A 27422-nucleotide genomic window follows, 5' to 3' on the forward strand; every position below is an offset into this window, starting at 1 on the left:
AAACATTAGTAAAGTTTACTGCTGGCAGATGAACATATTCCTTTACATGACTGACAAACGTACTGACAAACGTACTGGCATTATGTTTAAAAAGTTCGCCGCTAACTGACTGATAAATAAGTGATGTTTCCAATTTAACGAGTGGATCACGATTACATAAGATAAACTGAACAGAAAATTTACGTAATGTCTGACTCATATAACTACCTCATATGTACGTAATGATAGCAAACCACAGACTGCAAATTGCGTGATGTGTACGTTTCTTCACCCGGGCTCTGATACACACAGATCATTACAATTCAACTACTGGAAGGTGGCATCTATTGACAGACCCGCGTAATTTCCAAAATTTGGTAAAATATGAGCTTATTACATGTTACTAAACGGTATAAATGACGAAAAAATTAAAAGAAACAAACACGCAACGGACAGTGGCATACGTCTGTTCAACTAAGACTAGTAGAAGAAAAAAATGGCAAAAATAATTCATATAACTTAGGGGAATGCACCCGGGCGACATCGTTGATAGCCGTCGACTTTTCGAAAGGTGCAGACCCTCCCGTTTTCAAGGCCAAACTGCATAGTGTGCACATGCCGAAATATCTGCGATCGCGTCCACGTCACCCAGTTGAATTTCCGTCAAATATTCGAACATTGTAAATGCCGGTGTAACTCAGGCATCACAAAAAAGGTATACTGTATGAGGGTGACTTTAAGATACATGGGGATCGCCAAAACCCATCAAAAAGTTTCAAAAAATAAAATTTCTCATTGAATTAGTTGTCAAATTAACAATTAATCTAGTGAAAATTTGCACTTGCATTTCAGGATTACGAACTTGTGGGACTGGATTTTGGAAATAAGTACATGATTGGAGCAGTTTGGAGCACAAAAAGGTTTGAATTCTCTTAACTTCTGAAACATGATTATGAAGAGGAGAATGAACACTTCTTAATGAGCTGCCTCAATTTAGAAACAAGCAACTTATTGCCAGGGGCGCCCTCCCGTCCAGGTAGCGGCTGATGTTCGACCATTGGATGGGGCCTCCCATGATCAGGATTGGTGGCAGAGCTTCAGGTATACGATTCCTCGTGAATATCATAGCCTGACTCTTCGCTCCATTGAACTCGAGCCGCCACTTGGTGGCCCAAGTACCTAGCTCGTTGCAGGCTATTTGTAGTCTTCCTTGCGTCATATGTCGGTACACGGCTGTATTAAGGGCATATAGCTCTGTCTGCACCCGTTGTGTTCTCAGCATGTCCGCTACGAATAGGGTGTACAAGAGGGGCCCCAATACTGAGCCCTGTGGGCTGTTGAGGTCCCGTCTTCTATCTTCACATGGAAGGCATGTCCCGCCAGGTAGGAGTGGATCAGGTGGGCGTGTGTCACCGGAAATCCCTGTACTAGTAACATGTAGACTAGTTCGTCGTGCCACACGCTGTCGAAGGCTCTGGAAACGTCTAGAAGTATCACCCCAAGGTGCTCCCTCTTCTCCAACGCCCCCATTGACTGCTCCACTAGTCGCAGTAGTTGGTGTGTTGTCCCATGCACCTTCCTGAAGCCGAACTGCTCGTCGGGAAGCAGGCCTTCTTGTCCGACGTGACGGCGCAGTCTTCTGACGTAGATTCACTCAAATACCTTTGAGACTGTAGGCAGCAGGATGATGCGCCAGTAATTTTGCGCCAGGCTATTGTTTTTTCCAGCCTTAGGGATTGCCACCACCCCCGCATTATTCCAGAGGAGGGGTAGTGACCGGTCCTAAGGATGGCGTTGAACATCTTCGTGAGTAGTTTCACAGCCTCTGGGGGGACCTCCTTCAGGACTGCGCCGCCGACATCATCGCACCCACCCACTTTGCGTGGGTCAAGGTGCAGTAGCTGCCGTTTAACTTCTTCTTCCGTTGTGGGTTCGATGAAGTCCTCAGGGTCTTCTGCGTGCGGTATACACGGAGCCTACCTTCCACCATTCCGATGTGGTCGTTATCTACATCTCATTCAACTAGCGTGAAGGTGGCCGCTAAGGTATCGGCCAGTACCCCAGCTTTGGCGTCAGGCTCGGCCACTGCATGCTGTCCGACGTGTAACGGCGAGACTCGTTGCCTCCTGCGAAGGAACCTCTTGGTTGCTTGCAAAGCAGTGCCGTCTGCGATGTTGAGGGTCGCTATTCTCCCAGCCCAGTCCCTGTTCCTGTGTTCCGCGGCCCCGTACTGTATGGCGCGGCGCATACGGTTGATCCGATTTTTCGAACCTCCACCGGGACCAGCCGCACAGTCCATGATTGCAGCATCTGAGACCGCTCGGCTAACCCCGAGCGGCGCGAATGTGGTGTCCACACCATCATTAGGATACGGTACCGCGGAAGTGTTCCCAGTCGAAGTAGGTCTTGCGTCCTTCAGGTAATGCGGCTCCGTCCGTGCTCAGATCGAAGATCACTGGCACGTGATCTGAGGACAGGGCCACATGTATAGTTGCGACTGCGTCATGGATCACCCCTTTGATGACCACGATGTCCAGGACATCCGGGCGAGCTCTCTTGGGATAGTGTATACGGTAGTACGGCACCAGCAATATCGCCCCACTATGTGTGGCCACCTTAAGAAGCGTCCTGCCCCTGGTTGTGGTTACCCTGGAGCTCCACTCCGGGTGCTTGGCCTTGATGTAGCCGCCGATTAACGCGTTGCTGCGCATTAACAATAGCGTCTGGAAGTCCTGTCGTCGTAAGAGTTTCTAGGCTTCCGTTATGCAGCGATGACCCGCTGAAGTGCTGACTGCGACGCCTGTTGCTTCTAGTTGCGTCAGCTCTGGTAGCTGGATTTGATGGTGTCGCAGTGTTCTCCTTACGTAGACCACAGTTCCGCCACATGCTGTTTGTCTATAGTCACGATAGCACCCATAGTTAGGTGCCCTCGCGTTTACGCCGGGCTTTAGCCACGTGTCACACACGAGGCACACCACGGCCTCGTCGCGTAAAAACTACCTAAATTCGCCCTCCTGCTGCCTTATGCTGTTTTTCGTTTCATACGCAGACGGCAAGACCTATGACGCGATTAGGCGTCATGGGTGTTGTTGGCTTGGCTTGTGGTGTTGGCCTAGTTTGCCGCAATCAGTGCAGCCACTATCATCTGCGGTAGTCGGAGTAGCAGCTGTCTGAACGACCGCAGCATCTCTCGTAGTTCTGCGGCCTCGATGGTTACAGTGGTCAGAGGTGGTGGGGCGGGCGTAGGTGATGGGGGTCGCGCTGTGGCGGCCTCCATCCTCCACGCCCACGTATCCGGTCGGCCCTGCCCGACGTCTCGTGCTCCTCTCGTGTCGGTCGGGGAACGCCTTCCGCTGCGCAGGTAGGCAGCTCTGCCTGCCGTGCGTGCTTAGCGTGTTGCTTTGGGCTTGCAGGCGGTTACCATTCTGCTACTGCCGCGGTCGCCGCTTATGCTGCAGTAGCGTAGTTGCTTCCCGGCTGAACTCTCCTCGCTGGTGCCCGCCGCCCTTTTGCAGCTGCTTTTTTGAAGGTTTTGCAGCCGTGGAGACTGGCGACGTGTTCTTCATTGCAGTTGCAGCACGTGGGTGATTGGGAACGGGCATTCCCGGCTCAGGTGCTCCCCAGCACACTTTACGCAGCGTGGGGACATTTTGCAATATTTTGCCAGGTGGTAAATTCCCTGGCAGTTGAAGCACTGAAGCAGGCGTCTCCGCCTCCCCAGTTTTTCAACTGTGACCCCTCTGATCCTTCCCACTCTCGTTTCTTGAAAGATCTCCTTATGCTCCGGTGTGTCATGCAATGTGACGGGGAAGAGCGGTGTGTCTGCGTTGTCTTTCGGCGACTTCATCCGGGATACTGTCCTTATGGTGTATCCTTTGGCCTCAAGAAGTTCCTTGCGGTACTGGGGATCCATACTGAAGGGCAGAAAGCGGAAGACTATGAGCGTCTTTCTAGGTTCCGACTATTACGTGAACCACACACAGACTTATACCTAGAGGCTGACAGCTGCCATCATCCGGCGCAGAAGAATGGGGTGTTGAGAACACTTGTTCACCGACCCAAAACACTGTCCGACTCAGACAGCTTGACAGCAGAGTTAGAACACCTACAGCAAGTGTTCGTGGACAACGGATACTCAACAAGGGACTTCCGCAAGGCGCTACATCCCTCCAGACGACATGATACTAAGGGAGAAGGACAAGAAGAAGAGACCAGGAGGGTAGCATTTCTATCGTATGCACGACCTATATCTGCTAAGATCAGCAGAATAGTGAAAAATCGCAATATCAAGAGTGTGTTCCGCCCACCAAACAAGATCAGGGAGCTTCTTGGAACGGTTAGGGATGATCTGGGATTGAGAAAATCTGGTATTTACCATATACGATGTGAATGCGGGGTGTCTTACATTGGCCAGACCACCAGGACCGCCGAAGTAAAGAGCACCAAAGGCATACCAGGCTACGACAAGTCACTAAATCGGCAATAGCAGAACATTGCTTGGAGATTGAGCACACCATGAATTATGATAAAACCAGGATCTTATCTCAGACCCCTAAATTTTGGGACAGCGACATCACTGAATCGATCGAAATCAAGATGACAGAGAACTTGATAAACCGGGAAGCTGGATACCAACTTAGTACGGCTTGGAACCAGGCTTTGGACCTATTACAAAAACAATGGAAGAAAACACAAGACCAGGAGAATGACAGGGGCGCTGGAGAAAGTCGGAACGGTCACCAACAGCAAACGCAGCCTGTGGACAGTGCTATGAACACCCTGGCGGGCGCGGACCTAGCAGGGACGCCATGAAACGGCCGCCACCGGGGAAAACAGCGGAAGCGAGCGCGAACGTAAGACGGAACGTCTGGACACCAACCGACACGGTCGCGGCGGGAGCGGACGGCGTAGGGAAAGCCAGACACCGCCCAGACATAAATACGGGACTCGGTCAGCCTGCCGTTCAGTCAGAGGAAGCACCTGATGAAGACGCCGAGGTACGACGTCCAAATACTGCGTTAGATAAACGGAAACCACGCACCTGATGAAGACGCCGAGGTACGACGTCAAAATACTGAGTTAGATAAACGGAAACCACGCAAACCACCGGCAGTACACTTGATTCAACGAGATGTCACAAAATCGCCGGGAAAGTCTAAGAAATTACAGCCTCCTTACTGTCCACAAAACATCCTTTTTAAGCACGCTGACTCCTTCCTCAGTTCTTCAGTTTTGCAAGCCTCCCTCTGCGAATTCTTTGCGCTTTGGGTCTATGCTCTATCCCGTTGCCTTTGGCGGTACCTGAATTCTCGACAAGTACTCGATTTTTTAAGGCTGCAAAAAACGGCTGCTGCCGGCGACAAGATTCCCAGACCTCCATTTGTGCAACCTTGACGTTTTCTCTTAGACCCTGCTGGTTTCACAGTAGCATAGTAGGAATGTTTATGTTTTATGGATAGAACTTTTAAGTAATAAACACAAACAAAAATAAATTCTATATTTGCATTCATAAAACTATAAAATATTGTATAAAAATTTTAATGATCTTGACCGCATAAAATACATTACAAGTGATTACTAATCTGAAGATGGCTGTTTTACAATCAAAACTAGCAGTCAATTGTAAAGTAATCTATTTTATGTCATCAAGACAATTAAGAGCGTTAGTAAAATTGTTTAAAGTTTTAGAAATACACATAAGATCGCTTATTTCCATTACCTGATAATATCAGTCTCACTGCATTACTCTTCCTTGCGCTTTTTGATATAAAATATACATAATTGGTGTCTTAAAAGACATGCCTATTGTCTTTAGCAGTTTCTATCACTGACGATCAAGAATGTTCTGAGTAGCATTGCCAAATAAGGGAGATGCATCATGTTTCTTATTACAAGCTTCTTTATTTAAGAGGGGCATTATCTCTCCCGTTATGATATCACAATTTCTTAAATTAGCTCTTCTTCGCATAATTCATGGACTGAAAGTACAGTCATAGAATCTCAAACTTCGGAAAAATTGCTTACGTTCTTTCGTATGATTCTCATCCTCTGTATCTGCAACCACACGCGAGCAAGTAGGACTAGAAATATTTCTTGTCAGGCCCGGAAGCTTACAAAACGGATTTCCGGATGGCTTCGCTGCGATTACACACTCAATCACTTCTAGACGTGATTTAATTACTGTAAATTGACAATTTGTGCTTACAATATTCACATATAATATGTACGTTTCTGGACATACCATATCATTATACTTCTGTGAAGACGATATTGACATCTGCTAAACCAATAATAAGCTTCTGAATACGACGAATTAATTTTGTCGCAACCGTTAAAGCGTAATAAAAACATATTTGCAACTGAGGACTGAATTTTATGCTGAAGAAAGTTACGCCTAGGTATGTAATCGACGTGACTGTGTGAAGCAGCACACTGCTGACGCTGTGTTCAAAAATTACGGGATAGTTTTTCCTACTCACTTGCATTAAATTACGGTTTTTTTTTTTTTTACATTTAGAGAATGCCCCTATTCATCACAACAACTAGAAATTTTGTCTAAGTTTTCTTGTTTCCTTCTAAGTCATTCAACACAACCTTCAACAAACAGCCTCAAATTGCTGCTTACCTGCCCGTCAAGTTACTTATGTATATAGGGAACAAGAGCGGTCCTATTGCACTTCCCTGGAGCACTTCTGAAGAAAGCCCCGTCTCTGAAGATAACTCACCATCGAGTACGACGTACTGGGCTCTATTACTTAAGAGGTCTTCGAGCCACTCCCATATGTGGGAACCTATTCCTCAAGCTCAGACCATGGTCAGCAATCTGCAGTGGGCAACGTGTCATACGCTTTCCGAAAATCTAGGAATACCGAACCTGTCTATTGCGCTTCATGCATGGTGCGTAGGATATCGTCAGAGAAAAGGGGAACCTGAGTCTCGCAGTAGCAATGCTTTTTAAATCCCTGCTGATGCGTGGACAGAAGCTTTCCGGCCTCGAGGAAATTTATTACTGAGAATGTTCAAGAATTCTGCAGCAAAGCCGGTCGGAGTGGCCGAGCAGTTCTAAGTGCAACTGTCTGGAACCGCGCGACCGCTACGGTCGCACGTTCGAATGCTGCCTCGGGCATGGATGTGTGTGATGTCCTTAGGTTAGTTAGGTTTAAGTAGTTCTAAGTCTAGGGGACTGATGACCTCAGAAGTCCCATAGTGCTCAGAGCCATTTGAACCATTCTGCAGCAAACCAAGATTAAAGATATTGTTCTGTAATTTTGTGTGTCTATTCTTTTACCATTCGTATACACATTAATCACCTGCTCATTTTTCTGACCGCTTCGGACTTTGCGCTGGGAGAGAGATTCGCAGTTAATGCAGTATAAATAACGCGTTCTTCTCCTTTCCGTGAAATGTTGCACCATTAATTTTCTACTAAAGCAACACGTTTTTGTAAGTGGCTATGTTAGCGTATTTGTAGAGTTTAAAAAAGTAAGCTCGCTCTTTTTTGAATAACGTCAGCTATACTAATTTTTATCCGGATATAGCTAAAACTATTTATATCATATAATTTAGTTTTTAAAGACCTTAACTTACCAGCCTAATATCAATAATAATAAATATCAACTGCTGAAATAAATGCGTTCGTGCTGTACAGAGATCTCAAATTGCAACTGCTAAAGTAGTTCAGTAACCTGTCACAGCACTGTGTCATTTTGAAGAATTGCAAATCTGCGACCTGTGCCAAATGCCCAAAAATGCTTCTTTACACAAATACGGTAAGGGATACTAAGCGTCACAAATTTAAGACGAGTCTCATTTATTATTTACTCTGAGGTTCTCATATTTTTTTTTTTATTAAATGACATGTTTCGACCACTCTGGATCATCTTCAGATCTAAGTAGTTTCGTCTTATACGTTCGGAACATGGTATCAGAGTACTCTGATACGAAGTTCTGAATAGGCAAGGCGGATAGCCGGCGCAGCTACTTAGGTCTGAAGATGATCCAGGCTGGTAGAAACATGTCATTTAATTTTTTTTTAAAATGTACAACTAAGATTCAACAATAAATGATAATTATTTTAAATATCATTTCAGCTAGCGATTCTCTCGAGACCAATATGTCTGCTACATTATAACCTAGTTGGTGAGCTCGTCTACAGGGGTTAAGGCGTAATTCGTATTCAGCAGATGTAACGCATAAACACTCCTATTGTTACAGGCGTTCGAGGAGCTGGAGACGCTGTTGGCTCGCCACAACATCTGCATCGCCGTCAAGGAGAAGCTGGTGAAGGACTCGGGCGTGGCTGAAGAGGCCGGCTACGACAGCATCGTCAACAAGCTGCTCACCAAGCCGCGGGCCAGGGGTGAGTGTGCTCAACCGTGGATAGGCGCAAGCCACATACGTATTGTATAACACACAGCACAACTTATTCGTCCCGGTATTCTCAAAGATAATTCTTTTTTATCATCCTGCAGTACTTTTTTCGGTTGCAAGTTCACTGCCAGCTATAGTGTCACATTTATTATCTTCTGAAGACTCGGAAGAAGCGGTCGTCGTAGAAAGAAGTTAATATACTGTCACAGTAGTTATACGAGGGTTACACCGAAGCATGCGCAGAAAATATGTGGGAACGTAGATTACCATGTAAATCAGTAACTACTGCAAGCTGTAATACCTCATGTGTGTGAATTTAGACATCGTTACCGGAATCAGAGACTATGTAGACTATGAAACACCTCTTTAGACCTAATGTTGATACACTTAACACAATCGAAATACGCTACCGGAAATTTGACCATAACATGAGATCGAAAGGTGAGGAATTGCTATAAAATCAATTAACAATCATATTTTTTAAAAAATTGATAGCGAAAACGAGATGAAGGGAGCACTATTTACCACAAATGAAATTCAAATCAAAATAAACCTGTCATTTATTTTAAAAAGTTCGCTTTTCCACACAAGAAAACCAATGGATTGACAATACAAATCTGTTAATCAGCGCCGCGCGGGATTAGCCGAGCTGTCTTGGGCGCTGCAGTCATGTACTGTGCTCTGATCCCGGCGGAGGTTCGAGTCCTCCCTCGGGCATGGGTGTGTGTGTATGTCCTTAGGATAATTTAGGTTAAATAGTGTGTAAGCTTAGGGACTGGTGACATTACCAGTTAAGTCCCATACGATTTCACACACATTTGAACATTTTTTGATAATCAGCACGATTACGATATCCAGGAAAGGATGATGAATTCAAGCTGCACGTTTCCTCAATGATGTGAATAAACCCGAAGAACCTGAATTTCACCATGTAGTTGTTGGTCGTCCAAACTACAACGAAGAGAATTTATATTCGTTATTGGTATCTAACAACACTGTGGCGTAGGTGTACCCTTATAAAATGGTTAACTCCCACGTAACGACCCAGTGTTGCACAATATGCTCACCAATCTCTTGCCGTCTCGATGGACTTGAAGATGAGAGTTAGCACGAGATCTGAAACAGCCTGGAATCTAAGGACTGCGCTAAGCCGTTAGAACTACGTGCCAGCGCAGAACACGATCTAAGACGATCGATCCACGAGTGTACCCGACCATGCGTCCCTGCATCCAACACCCACGTTTAGCCGGCAAGGTAGGAAGTTCCTATCTCGTAAAACGTTATTTACTTCTGTCCTGTGGCGTGAAATAACAATGTTAAATAATTTCCCATCATATACTGTATCAAATAGAAGGCCAATACGTCTGATGTGGAGTGGTGATAGGTGAATCAGAACGTTAATCCAAAGCTGCATTTTTTTTTTTTTTTTGCAACTTTCGACTGGTTTTTCGTTCTACTAATTAAAGCTGACCCCCAGCTCTTCCATCATGCTCGAAGTTTGTAAATCAAAACGTCGTTTATACCATTTGGAATCTCCAGCACGCCAAGTGAAGGAGACGGGAACTCCACCAGGTTCTGTTTCCGCACCAGAACTCCTGGCCGCTTCAAGAATAGTGAGTTCCTTCTAGATGTTGTCAGGTGGCGGGCTAGCCCTTAGTCCTCAAACCAGCTAGCCAGGATCCGTACAGCACGGCACGCCACAACTCCGAAAATGCCGTCCTTCTTCGAGTGATACGAGAATCCCGCAAGACTTACTCGACTGTCTAACAACCGCCTAATCCAGGGACTTAATCCTCTGAGTGGCGAGTGGGATGCCCAGTTATCCCCAGTGTTGGATGTCTTGGCCGTTCACCAATTCTTGGGGAAACGAACTGCAAGGTTCCCATGAATTCCCCTGGCCAAAGCTACATAAGTTCAGACAAACAACCCCTGCAGTTTTAAATAAATACAATACTTCGAATCCATCAGAGTTAAATTAACTGATGAGAATCATGTGTCCCGCACATCTCCAGCCATGACAAGGAGCAGATAATATTAGCTTATTAACTGAAGGAGGCAAGCAAGATGGCTCGTGATCTTCCAAATCTTATCTTCATATTTTCTGTTTACTGAAAAAAAGAAGAAACTGACCAGATTTATTTGTCTCACACTCAAGCATTCCACAAGTCAAACGGCGACTGTCTTCTTGTTCCCGACTGTTACTAACAGGGATCAGTGAAGGCAGTAACAGAAGTAAGTCATAATTTTTCTCTCGAACACTAGATTTGGAATGCACAGATTATCCATTCTGCACAATAAGCCAGCTCCCCATTCTTCACACTGAAGTTACATCTGGTTCACAAAGCTCTACTAAAGGCACTTAAAGAACAGACAAATTGTAAAGAGACCCTTGCAGCCTTTCTCTACAGTCACAGAACGACCGAAGATATATGGTCTGAAAATGAACTTAACAGTGTAGCCGCGCGCAATGGCCGCGCGGTTAGAGGCGCCATGTCACTGACTACGAGGCCCTTCCCGCCGGAGGTTCGAGTCCTACCTCGGGCATGGGTGTGTGTGTGTGTGTGTTATTCTTAGTATAAGTTAGTTTAAGTAAGTTTAAGTAATGTGTAAGTCTAGGGACCGATGACCTCAGCGGTTTGGTCCCTTGGAAATTCATACAATGAAGGGTTTCATGACAGGATGTTTCAGCTGCTGAGAATTTTTCCGGGTTGTATGGACGTGGTCCATGGTACTCTTCAATCCCTGGCGTTTCGTCCAAGGCTACGTTGGACATCTTCGGCGGTGCTCCTGGTTGTGCTTAGTCTTGCCGACAGACGAGTCGGACGTCGAAGAGCGGCCTAAATACCGTGGAAAGTGGACGTGTATTTCACGTGGTAGCGGAGATAAATCTTGCCAAAGATAAAAATTTTTAACTATCGGTTATAGTACGTCAAAGATAGCGCCACAGTCCATATATCACTGAGTTTCATAGCTTCTTCTTTTCTGTTAAAATTATCGACATATATTTCGATGCATTCTCTATATAGCCGTGGATAATAGATCGTCATAGTACATAGTTGGACTTCAGTTTCCGAAAATTTCAGTGAGCACCTGATTAAAGAGCATGTTCCGCCACGGCTGATTTGTCTGTTTTCCCTAGTCGGCAAAGACTTTTATGTTCCTTCAACAGTGTGTTCACACTTCTCTTTGTAGTTCCAATGTAGACTTTACCACACGTACAAGGAATCTTATATACACCACTTGTAGACGAAGGGGGACGTTTATCCTTAAAAGAAAGAAGTGCTTGGCCTATTTTCTTAGTTGGTCTGAAAGTCGATCGAACGTCATATTTCCTTAGAATATTGCCGATTTGATCCGTTACTTTTTGATGAAGGGTAGAGAAACCGTGCTCTTCCATCGCTGTGTGTTATCGTTGTCCGCTCTTCGACGTCCGACTCGTCAGTCGGCAAGACTCAGCACAACCAGGAGCACTCACGAAGATGTCCAACGTAGCTTTGGACGAAACGTCAGGGATTGAAGAGTTCCATGGCCCACGGCCATACAACCCGGAAAAATACTCAGCACCCTTAGAAATTCACACACTTTTTTTTAAAGTGTAACGAAGAGGATGTGAATAAGTATATGCCTTTTAAGAATTTAATTTTATTGGTTGGCAGTAAGTAATAGGGGGCGTTGTTTAATCTGTTTTCGATGGCTACCGAAACAGTAAAGAACAGTTCCTCCAATAACACATTTCATCTTGCACAGGGGGTGAAACTGCTGAGCGACGGGAAAACTGACGGCGAAAATCCCTCATAACAGCATCTGCAGGGTTTGCCAAGACGGTGAAGAGGGAAGGGGGGCTTCAGTACATCATCTAGTGGCATAGCGTGGTGGGGGGATGGATGTGGTGGAGGGGCTTCTACGATGGCATAGCAGAGACGCTCGCGACGGAGCCATCGTTCTTCATAAATCTGCTCCGGGAATAGAGAGTTTTCCAGCGCCGTGGGCAGCGTCGTTGTAAATCACAGCCGCGCCGTCACACGCCTCTGCCGCCACCACCGGAGTCGATACTGAAAAACGCGTTACCTTAGGCGCACCGAGGTAGGAGGCAGGGGTAGAGTCAGAGCTGCCTCGGGTTCGCTAGCTGCGTGCTCCGTGCAGCACGCGACCGTGTCTAAAGCCATTAATGGACTGTCGCAACGCTTATTACTTACTCTTATATGGCATAGCAAACTCGCAAACTCCGAAGAATTGGAAGCCAGAACTCAGGCAAAGCAGGAAAGGATTCTCGTAAGAAACTAATCTTACACATAATGTCTACAGGGCACACTAACAAAGTGCAGTATTTAAAAGTTTTATCAAAATCGCTATTTTTGTTATACACCCTCTACACATTTCGTGTTCTAGGGACAGTCCACACCACCCAACAGCAGGTGTGGATCTAAGTCGTTTCTTGGAGGTGGTTTTATTTTGTTACACCCACGTCCGTTCCCCCCTGTCCACCATGGTCACTTTCCGCAATCCACATTTCTAAGATGCCTCAGATTACATCATTTTAAATTCGCAGTTCAGAGTAATTAACGTTTCGAAAAGCATCCGAAAAATTAAAATCTACGTATGTCACGCAACTGATTAATGGCAGACAATCGCAACGTTGGCAGCGTCATAATTTAAACGAGGGCTGTCCATGACTTGTCAAACAACGAGAGGCTTGATGTGTGGTGCGTGTGCACGCCCGGGTTCCCGGGTTCGATTCCCGGCGGGGTCAGGGATTTTCACTGCCTCGTGATGGCTGGGTGTTGTGTGATGTCCTTAGGTTAGTTAGGTTTAAGTAGTTCTAAGTTCTAGGGGACTGATGACCTAAGCTGTTAACTCCCATAGTGCTCAGAGCCATTTGAACCATTTTTGTGGTGCGAGTGTGGGCCGAAGTTCGGCCTGTCTCCGGTTTCCTCGGTCCTTCTTGGAAGCATTCGGTGCAGTGCGACATTTCATTAAGTATTGATGTGCGGCATTTTTGGTCGGCACGACTCTCTCCTCATTTCGGCAGAATCGTGATGTCAGTGCTGTTTACACTTCACTGTTTGGTTATGGTGTAAAATAAATGCCGGCCGCTGTGGCCGAACGGTTCTAGGCGCTTCAGTCCGGAACAGCGCTACTGCTACCGTCGCAGGTTAGAATCCTGCGTCGAGCATGAATGTGTGTGATGTCCTTAGGTTAGTTAGGTTTAAGTAGTTCTAAGTCCAGGGGTCTGATGATCTCAGATGTTTAGTCCCATAGTGTTTAGAGCCATTTTTGTAAAATAAATTCACCTTTCCAAGTGCTGCTATTACAAAAACAGGCAGCCTATGCTATCTATCGTCACAAGCCTTTAAAAGTGAGTGGGAATGACGGAAGGGAAGGATAAGAATTCTCAAAATCTGTTAATGTATATACAGTCGCATAATCGACGGGGTACTACGAGTTCCGTATGGAATGACATCACAACACAATGCAGAAAGAATTTAAAAGTATACATAGCAGACAATGGAAGAGCAAAAAATTACAACGCTCGACAGACGGGATTATTGTCCTGCGCATCAGGATCCACTTCGTGCTAAAATTGCAGGCATGGAGCAAGTTATGAAAATGGTGGTACGAACAGTACGTTTTCAGAACGCGTACGAATGATTCCACTGTCAGTTGGAACAGCATTCGATGGAATTGAACGAAGAGTATCGAGACATTACACTTTACTAAAAAGAGCAAATGAATTTATGAAGGAAAAAAGAATGCAAGAACGAAAATTAGAAATCGCAATTGGACTACAGACCTCACATTTAGAGTGCACTTGACTCCACACTGCCCACAGTAAGACACTACAAGTTGAGAAACAACTGATTTCTGATTTGATGACGAATTTAAAACACTGCATTCCATAAAAGACGCATTCACATAAAAAACACAGTCCAGTTCACTACGGCCACTGACGCTGAAGGAAAAAAAAGGTCGGAATAATTCATCGTGACCTTGAAAGAATTGAGGAGATAGTATTCTAAACATTTTGAAGACACTGGAAATCTTATATCTGCTTTCGAGACAATCTGCTGCTTCAGTTGAAAGCATCCCCCCTGCGTGTGCAAATACACTGATAGTGTCATTCTCGTTTTAAAGACAAATTCTTTTATATTACAACTGTCCGGGGCGTCTTCATTGTTTCCCTCAGGTACAGTTACCACGTCTCCATAATAAGGTTTCAAAGGCGCGGCAGTTTCGTTTTTTTTTTTTTCATTTTGTATTGTAGTTCAGTGACAGAAAGAATTAGTCGGCTCCTGAATAGGGATAAAGTCGGGCCAGTCTTCACGGTGCCCAGCAAAACTTCGACATCAGGCATATGAAAGATGTTGTTAGTCTCAGGACGCCAGGGATTCGTGTAATAATGTGTTGGTGTGGATAATTTTGAGTTAGACCAACCTGTGCACTACTGGCCAGGGTCATATAGACCACGAAGTGTTTTTCCATCTACGGCGTCCCGAGAAATCAGCAGAAGTGGAATATGCACCGAAAAACAGTCATCAAATTGGAGGGATATCTATCTTCGAACGGATGTAGATATTTGGGACAGAGTTCTGAAAGTATCATAGAGATATAAATTTCTAATAATACCTTTAGTAATGACGGCAGCTAAGCACTATTATGGGATTGGCCACCTGAAAGTTCAACTGGTCGAGATGGGCGTCAACGAGCAACTTACCTTGTACAGCGATGGACTAATGACAAGTGATGTTACAGGCAGCAGCACAGCCTTTCAAGAATAACAGCAGCAGCCACACAACAGTCACTGCTTGACATGGCCCGCGGAAATTCATCCAAAAGCTTGTGAGTTTTTAATCACTCAATGCACTGGATGTTACAGGTTACTTTGTTAGTTTATATCACTTTGAGACCAGTCATTCACACATTATTTGTTTATATGTCACGAGTTTCTGTGACATAATTCGAAACTTTAGTGACTCTTCCAAAGAAAGATGGAAAATTAGATTTTAAAGTCATTATTAATATATTACAAGCTTTTCAAAAGAAACCGCCGATATTTTCGTTACGTGATTTAGAGAACAAAATCGAAACAAAAATCTGGGTGGCTGAATGGGGATAATAATCATCCACCTTCCCAAAGACAAGCTCACTGTCTTATCTTACCACAAAGCCACCTCATTTGGTGTGATTCTTCAGTGATGCACGGACAGAGACGGGTTTATGGGCCAAGCAGCTAAAAAATGTTTGTGACATGATGACAAATGTAGTAACTGTTGTCGTGTCATAGGAACTGTGATCTCAAGAGTTACAACAACTGAAGAAACACCGCCTTCATTGCAGTTTCTTTTATTAGAGTCGGGGGCAATCAGAAGCAGTTTGTCAACAGTGGTATGAATGACATAAAATTAACGACTTAAAATGACAAATGTTTCTGTGACTGGAATGATGATGCGCACTTGTGGTGTTCCATATAAGAGTCATTTGAATGACAATTTTTCGGTTTTATTCCTTTATCTTATGGGACATAGACAATGTTTCCTTATGGCTAATACATGTGATCAACACTAATTCGAAATAAAATGTATATAATAAATAAAAGCATTGTAGGGTGTTCAACAAATATAATTTCAAACTCATCTTTCACAGCGAGTCTCCTACTTTAGGATAAGATTAAAGTACCAGGAGATGAGATTTACTTAACTGTATGTACAGGGAGGTCCATTGATCGTGACCGGGCCAAATATCTCACGAAATAAGCGGCAAACGAAAAAACTACAAAGAACGAAACTGGTCGGGCTTGAAGGGGGAAACCAGATGGCGCTATGGTTGGCCCGCTAGATGACGCTGCCATAGGTCAAACGGATATCAACTGCGGTTTTTTTTAAACGGGAACCCCCATTTTTATAACATATTCGTGTAGTACGTAAAGAAATATGAATGTTTTAGTTGGACTACTTTTTTCGCTTTCTGACAGATGGCGCTGTACTAGTCACAAACATATGGCTCACAGTTTAGACCAACAGTTGGTAACAGGTAGGTTTTTTTTAAATTACAAATACAGAACGTAGGTACGTTTGAACATTTTATTTCGGTTGTTCCAATGTGATACATGTACCGTTGTGAACTTATCATTTCTGAGAACGCATGCTGTTACATCGTGATTACCTGTAAATACCACATTAATGCAATAAATGCTGAAAAAGATGTCCATCAACCTCAATGCATTAGCAATACGTGTAACGACATTCCTCGCAACAGCGAGTAGTTCGCCTTCCTTAATGTTCGCACATGCGTTGACAATGCGCTAACGCATGTTGTCAGGCGTTTTCGGTGGATATCCTTCAACTTTTTCCCACAGAAAGAAATCCGGTGAACGTGCGGGCCATGGTATGGTGCTTCGACGACCAATCCACCTGTCATGAAATATACTATGCAATACCTCTTCAATCGCGCGCGAGCTATGTGCCGGACATTCATCATGTTGTCAGTACATCGCCATTGTGTCATGCAGTGAAACATCTTGTAGTACCATCGGTAGAACATTACGTAGGAAATCAGCGTACATTGCACCATTTAGACTGCCATCGATAAAATGGGGGCCAATTATCCTTCCTCCCATAATGCCGCACCATACATTAACCCGCCAAGGTCGCTGATGTTCCACATGTCGTGGATTTTCCGTTGCCCAATAGTGCATATTATGCCGGTTTACGTTACCGCTGTTGGTGAATGACTATTCGTCGCTAAATAGAACGCGTGCAAAAAATCTGTCATCGTCCCGTAATTTCTCTTGTGCCCAGTGACAGAACTGTACACGAAGGTTAAAGTCGTCACCATGCGATTGCTGGTGCATAGAGATATGGTATGAGTGCAATCGAAATTGATGTAGCATTTTCAACACCGACGTTTTTGAGATTCCCGATTGTCGCGCAGTTTTCCTGCTACTGATGTGCGGATTAGCTGCGACAGCAGTTAAAACACCTATTTGGGCATCATCATTTGTTGCAGGTCGTGGTTGACGTTTAACATGTGGCTGAACACTTCCTATTTCCTTAAATAACGTAACTATCCGGCGAACGGTCATCACACTTGGATGATGTCGTCCAGGATACCGAGAACCATACATAGCACACGCCCGTTGGGCATTTTGATCACAATAGCCATACATCAACATGACATCGACCTTTTCCGCAATTGGTAACCGTTCCATTTTAACACGGGTAATCTATCACGAAGCAAATGCCGTCCAGACTGGCGGAATGTTACGTGATACCGTATACTTTTACCTTTGTGACTACTACAGCGCCAGCTATCACAAAGCGAAAAAAGTAGTCCAACTAAAACATTCATATTTTTTACGTACTACACGAATGTGTACAAAAAATGGGGGTTCCTATTAAAAGTTCATATTAAAAAAAACGCAGTTAATATCTGTTTGACTTATGGCAGCGCCATCTAGCGGGCCAACCATAGCGCCATATGGTTTCCCCCTTCAAGCTAGACGAGTTTCGTTCTTTGTAGTTTTTTCGTTTGATGCTTATTTCGTGAGATATTTGGCCCGGTCACGATCAGTGTCGCCCTAACCGCCGTCTGCTTCACGTCTTCTGTGCAGCGAGCTACCTTAATTTAAGTATTATCTGTATTTTTCTTACTTGTCACTTCTTCTTCTGCGTGTTTTTGCTTTTAGGAAGCTTTAATAGTAGAGTGCTATTAAGTGTTCCATAGATCTCGTGTTTGTTTTGAATACAGTCAGAGAGTCCCTTTAGTCAGCCATAGTGCTAGTAGTGCTAGTGTTTGTTTTCAATACCGTCCAGAGACAGGTAGTGCTATTTTCCTTGTTTCTACAAGAAGTGGTTAGCAATCACAGTTTAGTCAATAATCAACCGCCTTTAGTGAATTAGCAGTCTAGTTAAAAACTGATTAACACTCTATAGTAAATTGATTTCTTAGGATGGCTAGGATGTGTGGCTGCTGTATACGGACGCAGGAGGAGCTGGCCACTCTTCGCGAACAGCTGAGCGTGTTGATGTCCGCGGTCAGCCGTCTTCAGGCTGCTGCCTCGGAGTGTAGCGGCAGTGGGGAGTCTGGTGCGTCGCAAGGTACACCCCAGGTGTTACATTCTTCACCCACTGTCCCTGCTGTCGAGACATCTTCGCGGGTACCGGGCGCGTTTGGGCCACCCTCTCCCCAAGGGGAGTGGCGGGTTCAGCGGCGTTCGCGGCGCACGAGGCGGAGGGTCAATGTGGAGGCTGGCCGTGTGGCATCGCCCGCTCTGCCTGTGAGTGGACATGTGGCTGCTCCTTCAGCAAGGTCCGAGCAGGCACACGGGGGGAGGGGTTTATTAGTTATTGGGAGCTCCAACGTTAGGCGGGTGATGGAGCCCCTTAGGGAAATAGCGGAAAGGTCGGGGAAGAAGGCCAGTGTTCACTCTGTCTGCTTGCCGGGGGGTCTCATCCGAGATGTGGAGGAGGCCCTACCGGCGGCGATAGAGAGCACTGGGTGCACCCGACTGCAAATTGTTGCTCATGTCGGCACCAATGACTCTTGCCGTCTGGGTTCAGAGGTAATCCTCAGTTCGTACAGGCGGTTGGCGGAGTTGGTGAAGGTGGAAAGCCTCGCTCGCGGTGTGGAATCAGAGCTAACTATTTGTAGTATCGTTCCGAGAACCGATCGCGGTCCTCTGGTTTGGAGCCGAGTGGAAGGCTTAAACCAGAGGCTCAGACGATTCTGCGGAGAGCTGGGGTGCAAATTTCTCGACCTCCGCTATCGGGTGGAGAAATGTAGGGTCCCCCTGAATAGGTCAGGCGTGCACTACACGCCGGAAGCGGCTACGAGGGTAGCGGAGTACGTGTGGAGTGCACATGGGGTTTTTTTAGGTTAGAGAATTCCCTCCCTAGGCCCGACAAGACGCCTCCTGAGACGCGGCAAGGCAGGAGTAGGCAAAATGCAACAAGGAATAACAATATTAATGTGCTAATAGTAAACTGCAGGAGCGTCTATAGAAAGGTCCCAGAACTGCTCTCATTAATAAACGGTCACAACGCCCATACAGTACTAGGAACAGAAAGTTGGCTGAAACCAGACGTAAACAGTAATGAAATCCTAAACTCTGATTGGAATGTATACCGCAGAGATAGGCTGGACAGTGAAGGGGGAGGCGTGTTTATAGCGATAAGAAGTGCAATAGTATCGAAGGAAATTGAGGGAGATTCGAATTGTGAAATGATTTGGGTGAAGGTCACGGTTAAAGCAGGCTCAGACATGGTAATTGGATGTCTCTATAGGCCCCCGGGCTCAGCAGCTGTTGTGGCTCAGAACCTGAAGAATAATTTGGAGAATATTTCGAGTAGATTTCCCCACCATGTTATAGTTCTGGGTGGAGATTTTAATTTGCCGGATATAGACTGGGAGACTCAAACGTTTATAACGGGTGGCAGGGACAAAGAATCCAGTGAAATATTTTTAAGTGCTTTATCTGAAAACTACCTTGAGCAGTTAAACAGAAAACCGACTCGTGGCGATAATATATTAGACCTTCTGGTGACAAACAGACCCGAACTATTTGAATCAGTTAATGCAGAACAGGGAATCAGCGATCATAAAGCGGTTACTGCGTCGATGATTTCAGCCGTAAATAGAAATATTAAAAAAGGTAGGAAGATTTTTCTGTTTAGCAAAAGTGACAAAAAGCAGATTACAGAGTACCTGACGGCTCAACACAAAAGTTTTGTCTCAAGTGCAGATAGTGTTGAGGATCAATGGACAAAGTTCAAAACCATGGTACAATATGCGTTAGATGAGTATGTGCCAAGCAAGATCGTAAGAGATGGAAAAGACCCACCGTGGTACAACAACCGAGTTAGAAAACTGCTGCGGAAGCAATGGGAACTTCACAGCAAACATAAACATAGCCAAAGCCTTGCAGACAAACAAAAATTACGCGAAGCGAAATGTAGTGTGAGGAGGGCTATGCGAGAGGCTTTCAATGAATTCGAAAGTAAAGTTCTATGTACTGACTTGGCAGAAAATCCTAAGAAATTTTGGTCCTATGTCAAAGCGGTAGGTGGATCAAAACAAAATGTCCAGACACTCTGTGACCAAAATGGTACTGAAACAGAGGATGACAGACTAAAGGCCGAATTACTAAATGTCTTCTTCCAAAGCTGTTTCACAGAGGAAGACTGCACTGTGCTTCCTTCTCTAGATTGTCGCACAGTTGACAAAATGGTAGATATCGAAGTAGACGACAGAGGGATAGAGAAACAATTAAAATCGCTCAAAAGAGGAAAGGCCGCTGGTCCTGATGGGATACCAGTTCGATTTTACACAGAGTACGCGAAGGAACTTGCCCCCCTTCTTGCAGCGGTGTACCGTAGGTCTTTAGAAGAGCGAAGCTTTCCAAAGGATTGGAAAAGGGCACAGGTCATTCCCGTTCTCAAGAAGGGACGTCGAACAGATGTGCAGAACTATAGACCTATATCTCTAACGTCGATCAGTTGTAGAATTTTGGAACACGTATTATGTTCGAGTATAATGTCTTTTCTGGAGACTAGAAATCTACTCTGTAGGAATCAGCATGGGTTTCGAAAAAGACGATCGTGTGAAACCCAGCTCGCGCTATTCGTCCACGAGACTCAGAGGGCCTTAGACACGGGTTCACAGGTAGATACCGTGCTTCTTGACTTCCGCAAGGCGTTTGACACAGTTCCCCACAGTCGTTTAATGAACAAAGTAAGAGCATACGGACTATCAGATCAATTGTGTGATTGGATTGAGGAGTTCCTAGATAACAGAACGCAGCACGTCATTCTCAATGGAGAGAAGTCTTCCGAAGTAAGAGTGATTTCAGGTGTGCCGCAGGGGAGTGTCATAGGACCGTTGCTGTTCACAATATACATAAATGACCTGGTGGATGACATCGGAAGTTCACTGAGGCTTTTTGCAGATGATGCTGTGGTGTATCGAGAGGTTGCAACAATGGAAAATTGTACTGAAATGCAGGAGGATCTGCAGCGAATTGACGCATGGTGCACGGAATGGCAATTGAATCTCAATGTAGCGAAGTGTAATGTGATGCGAATACATAGAAAGATAGGTCCCTTATCATTTAGCTACAAAATAGCAGGTCAGCAACTGGAAGCAGTTAATTCCATAAATTATCTGGGAGTACGCATTAGGAGTGATTTAAAATGGAATGATCATATAAAGTTGATCGTCGGTAAAGCAGATGCCAGACTGAGATTCATTGGAAGAATCCTAAGGAAATGCAATCCGACAACAAAGGATGTAGGTTACAGTACACTTGTTCGCCCAATGCTTGAATACTGCTCAGCAGTGTGGGATCCGCACCAGGTAGGGTTGATAGAAGAGATAGAGAAGATCCAACGGAGAGCAGCGCGCTTCGTTACAGGATCATTTAGTAATTGCGAAAGCGTTACGGAGATGATAGATAAACTCCAGTGGAAGACTCTGCAGGAGAGACGCTCAGTAGCTCGGTACGGGCTTTTGTTAAAGTTTCGAGAACATACCTTCACCGAAGAGTCAAGCAGTATATTGCTCCCTCCTACGTATATCTCGCGAAGAGACCATGAGGATAAAATCAGAGAGATTAGAGCCCACACAGAAGCATACCGACAATCCTTCTTTCCACGTACAATACGAGACTGGAATAGAAGGGAGAACCGATAGAGGTACTCAGGGTACCCTCCGCCACACACCGTCAGGTGGCTTGCGGAGTACGGATATAGATGTAGATGTATGGACAATATATATATATATATATATATATATATATATATATATATATATATGTGTGTGTGTGTGTGTGTGTGTGTGTGTGTGTGTGTGTCATGTGAGCATTACCTGTGATTCTGATTCGTCTGTGACTAATAAGAAGAAGTCACTTAAGGTGGTATTATAACGAAAAGTATGTACACCATACCACGTTCCCACGTCCGCCCTATTAGGGGTATACTCGAGCCAACTTTACAGCACAGTAGACAGTACCCTGTAGAATATCGGATCACACTCTGTTTCTGTTGCTGCTTCGCACCTCCTAATTTAAAATTCAGATTTTGCAGGTGCTGCTCCTGTGAGACCTCAGTAATTAATAAGTCATCTAAATTAATTAATTCAACTGAGGATACCTTGGATGCGTTCCTCAAGATATCGCCGAAAGGAAGCACTATCATTGGCGACCAAGTAGTAATCTCTCATTTATCATTAAAAATAGATGTTTGATGTCATGTACAGTGAATTATAAATGGATGTCAGTGAGACCAGTTTTAGAAACATAACTCCCAAGGCGACAATTTTTCAAACAATTCCTCTGGCCCAGGGAATCGATAAAGATATGTTAGCCTGAGACTTAAAATAGCTACATATTCTAATTGATCTTCTTGTCTTCTTCACTCCTACTATGTGCATTGCACATGGCTGAATGTTACTCCAATACTTTGTAATCTATACATTTCCACTTCACCTTGATTGCACATCGTGAAAGGCAGTGCATAACCTATTCAAAACTAAGATACTGCTGATGACCTGAAATGTATGTGGAAATCCTGTTGCACAGTCTAGTGTCTATTCAACCAGATGTTTATATTGTACACATAACTTATCATGTTCTTTGAATGGAACTGCGATTGAAACTTAGTTCACTTAGTTCACTTAGACAAGCATCTAATCCAGAAATGTTAGTTGTCTTTTCTTCAGAGTTTGCTACTAACAAGATTACACAGCTATGCCTACAATCTGACTCTTCAGCAGGATCGACTGTCCATCAGACATGTGTTACCACTCCATGCTGAGGACACTGCAGGTGTGGGAAGCCGATACACTGGTATATGTCTACATTAATCAAACACGTGACCGCATCTGAGTCCAACTGAACATCTGCCAGTGCTTTCCAATCTTCTAGACAGAACATGAGATTCTGCAGCTTGTCTGCTGCTGATATTTGGAGCTGCAAGATTGAGTGCACCCTGCTGGTTGCTGTTGTTTTCAGATGCCAAACAAGATAGACGCTTGTCTGTCAGGGTGGTCTGTTGTGTTTTCTGGTGAAAGCTGGTTCTGTCTTGGTGCCACTGACGGCAGTGTGTTGGTTAGGAGGAGGCCAGTTGAGGACTTTCAGTTAACTTGTCTGTGTTCTAGACCCACTGGACCTACACATGGGGTGCGGTTTCTTATGATACCAGGAGAACTCTCGTGGTTATCCCACGCACCCTGACTGCAAAATTATGTGTCAGTCTTGTGATTCGACCTGTTAAGCTGCCATTCATGAACAGCATTCCAGCGGGTGTTTTCCAACAGGACAATGCCCGCCTACATATTGTTATTGTAACCAACATGCTCTCGACATGTTGCCTTGGCCTTCTCAAACACTACGTCTCTCTCCAACCGAGCACATGTGGACGACACCTCCAGACCATCCATAAAAGACATCAACGTATCTGTACTGATCGACTTGGTGCAACAGCCATGGAACTCCATTCCAAAGACATCCGTTACCTGTACAACACAATGAGTGCACTTTTACATAACTGCATCTAACATTTTGTCGGGTACATCGGTTATTAACGTTCCAGCATTTCACATTTTCAACTGCTTATCTCACGCTTTGATTTTGCAACGCTAATCACTTACTTTTGTTATCTAGACAAATGTATTCCTGAAATTTCATTAGTATATATTAAATATTTTTCGGTGTTGCGATTTTTTCCGTCACTATATAATCCCAAATAGTGCTGCACGATTCGTGCTTTTGAAGCCAGAATTGGATACGCTGGCGGGCAAATTTGAGCGTTTCGTTTTTCGTCAGCAGTTCCAGGTGCGTATTGAGAAACAGTGTGTCGCAGTTGATCAGGGAATGTCATCTGTGGGAGCAGCGCCATATATTCGCATGTAACGGGAGTTGCAACCGTGGCCATGAGCCACCAATACCTATATGCGACGGGGATTTGATTTGCTACGAGAGGGACTTTGACGATACTTGATTCGCACAGTATCAAACTGAACTTCCGTGTGAACACTGTTTACTTCATCCGTTCCGGTTTAGCGAGTGCGTGGGCCGCTCGTTTTCAAAAATCGCATGGCGAGTGGAACATTAAACATTCCCCTTTTAAAGCGAGCTAATCTTGGATTAGTCCTGCTGGTGTTTGACACAAACAGAATTTGTAGGCCTGTGCTTAATATTTTTATTCTGAACTGTTGTAGGTGCTGAGGAAAGGAAAAAACGGGCTGGAATATATTTTGTTCGTGTGATAAAAGGAAACCTAAATATAAAAATTCTTTCTTTTAAACCATGGTTAAATGATTTCGGAAGATACTTCCTGATGACATCACCGTATGAAATGAATGCTTTTTCAGCAATGGTCAGCTGTAAATGTGAGAACGTGTGATGGAGGTTAAAGGTATCTCGTTTTCGACTATTTTCATGTTGCCTACCTCAGTACTTTACGAGGCTATGGTGCATGGTGGGCTATAATATTGTGATGAAACCGAAGAGACTAAAACGAAATCTATGCCCTTACACAGCTGTAAACAATGTAGCGGGTCAGGGTTTAGTTGCTCTAGATATTAAGCGTCAGTGACAGAGGGGAGCAAAGGTCATTATTTTGTCAGGAGTGGCGGGAGGGAAAGTGACACTAACAGAACAGAGCGGATGCGGTTACATTTGTGGAAAGGGGCCTAAATAAGTTACTGTCAGTCGCACTCAAAATATAAACTTTATTTCTTAAAACACACAATCACACAAGCAAGAATCAAAACTCTCAAGGTTTTAACGAAAGACCTCCTTTGATTTAATTTAGATCGGCTGAAGGGCACATCGAAAATCCAAGGCACAAGGCCTAAGCAAGGAACTGAGGAACAGGAGTTCTTCTGAAGATTTCACTTCTTTAGAAAAACTGTATCTTCAATATAAATAGGCTGAAAGCCTTATCTTAAATATTTCACATAACTCGGCTGAAGGCCTCACATTAATCAAGAACAGTGTTACGGCTTAAGGCTGAGACAAAGATTTTCAAAGTTTAATCTAAAGAGGCTGAAAACTCGGCTGAAGGCCGCATATCAACAAAAAAATTTAACGGCTTAAGGTGTAGGAAGCAGAGCTTTCAGTTTGAAAAAGCTGAAGGCCTTATCTTAAAGTATTTCGTGTAAAACTCGGCTGAAGACCACATACGAAACCTAAACAATCTCACGGCATAAAGCCCAAGCAAGCAAATTTTCAATTCTTAAGCTGGAAAACTCGGCTGAAGGTCCCATAACAACTAGAAAATATTTCTTACGGCTTACGGCCTAGACAAAATCTTTCAACTTTTGATTTGCAAAGGCTGAAAACTCGGCTGAAGGCCACTTGCCAAACAAGAAAAAAATTTTTTACCGCTTAAGGCCTAAGAAGAAAATTCTTGCAATTCTAATAAGCTAAAACTCGGCTGAAGGCCACCTGGGAAGGTAACAATAACGCACGTTCAGGTAAGACATTCAGCCAGTCCGCAATCGGAAGGCAATCCAACCGAAAGCCAGCCCACGAACTAATCAACAAGATCTGTTCTGCTCCATCGACCAGCAAAACGACAACAAGAAGTCAATAGCACAACGTTCTGGATACTGGTGCCCAATCCAGCCAAGTCAGAGTAATCGCCCATAACTACCAACACCTCTCAGTTGTCGAACCATACGCCGTGCTGGACAGCATCAACACAACGAGGAAAATACACTGCCAAAAACTACGTCAACGACCAGGGTAGGTCACCGGAACGTCAACGGCCACCATGCAGAAGATACCGCTGGTACACTTCATTAATGAAGGAAAGAATTAAATTAAGTTAAACATCACACAGGATGACGGCTGCAATTCCAGCCGACTTCAATGCACACACGTTGTTGCTCACGGGAATCCTCCAGAAAGCGACAACAAGGATCAAACGGAGAGATTTGATAGCAGTTGAGGTTAGATGGTAGATTAAATGAGTACTCAACTTTAGTGTCCAGGATCGGTGGGCTACGAACGTCGTAACCCCCCCCCCTCCCCAAGAAGCGCCTCACAACTCCAACAGTGCATGCACGCCGTCAACGGCTCGTGCCTGACTACGCACCACGGAGACCTCCTCGCTGCTCTGCCCCAACCGACCGACCGTCCAACACCCGGAAACGATCACAAGATCAAATATACGTCAGCCTATGAGATGACCGACCGACCAACCAACGGTCGATCCCGCTCCAGTCTTCTTCAGTCGGACAGTGCCTGTGTGTCGCCTGCGGTCGGCCAGTACTGGCTGTTCGCGCCTCACTGGCGCTCCGTGCCCGACGCTCCTTCCTCCCCCACTGCTGCTCCGTGACCGACTGACCTCCTGGTCCGTCTCCGATTGACTTTTCGACACACGACTACCTGGAAATACTATCGGTCGCTCCAGAGATGGTACGACAGTGTACTTATCGATAAGCGCTGCTGCCGCCACTCACGGGCAGCTAAGGCAGAAAGTTAGTGGCGCCAGTAAATGGAATAAGAAAACCAGGGGGCTGTGCCGTAAGAGAAGTTGACAAACAATCAACGGGAGGAACACGAGCCGCGTACGGCTCACTTTGTGGGTCGTGGAATGGGTGTTTTACTTGGCTCAGTGGGTGAGGTATTAGAGAAACAATGACGGTTCCATTAACAGTCCTTTATTGAGATATAAGACCCTTTAAAGAAACAGAGTTTTAACTCGCTGAATACCTCGCGGTAGCAATGCGGCGCGGAGGTGTAGCGTGCTGATTCCAGTGGCTGCTGATGCGGCGACGGCTTGTGTTGCAGCGGAGCGCCAAGCGGCGTATTTTTCCGTTCAGTACCGTGCCGTGACCCAGTGCGACGGCGGCGGGGTCTCCACCTTGAGAACTCGCTCGTTATTAACAAGCGGCTACGGCATGACGCGGATAGTTCCGTCCCGGAGTCGATCAGCGACCGTCGTGTTCGGCGTCTTCTGGCGGCGTTTATCAACCTCTAGGTTCACCAGTGACGCACTTGGTGAGGCCGCAGTCCCTTAGTACTCACTGGCCACCTGAGTAAGTAATATACGTTCTGGTAACGTCTGGGATGG

General features: G+C 45.0%; 1 protein-coding gene across 1 annotated transcript in view; it reads left to right on the top strand.

The window, feature by feature from the left end:
- The window catches only part of LOC126354248 (metabotropic glutamate receptor 4-like), a 769434-nt gene that overhangs the window by 364822 nt on the left and 377190 nt on the right, over positions 1–27422 (top strand). Inside the window, exon 3 of the mRNA XM_050003756.1 lies at positions 8194–8338. Within this exon, the coding sequence (XP_049859713.1) occupies positions 8194–8338 (145 nt within the window). The remainder of the gene's footprint in view (positions 1–8193; positions 8339–27422) is intronic.

The sequence above is a fragment of the Schistocerca gregaria genome, chromosome 3, assembly GCF_023897955.1.
Source record: "Schistocerca gregaria isolate iqSchGreg1 chromosome 3, iqSchGreg1.2, whole genome shotgun sequence".
Lineage (NCBI taxonomy): Eukaryota > Metazoa > Arthropoda > Insecta > Orthoptera > Acrididae > Schistocerca > Schistocerca gregaria.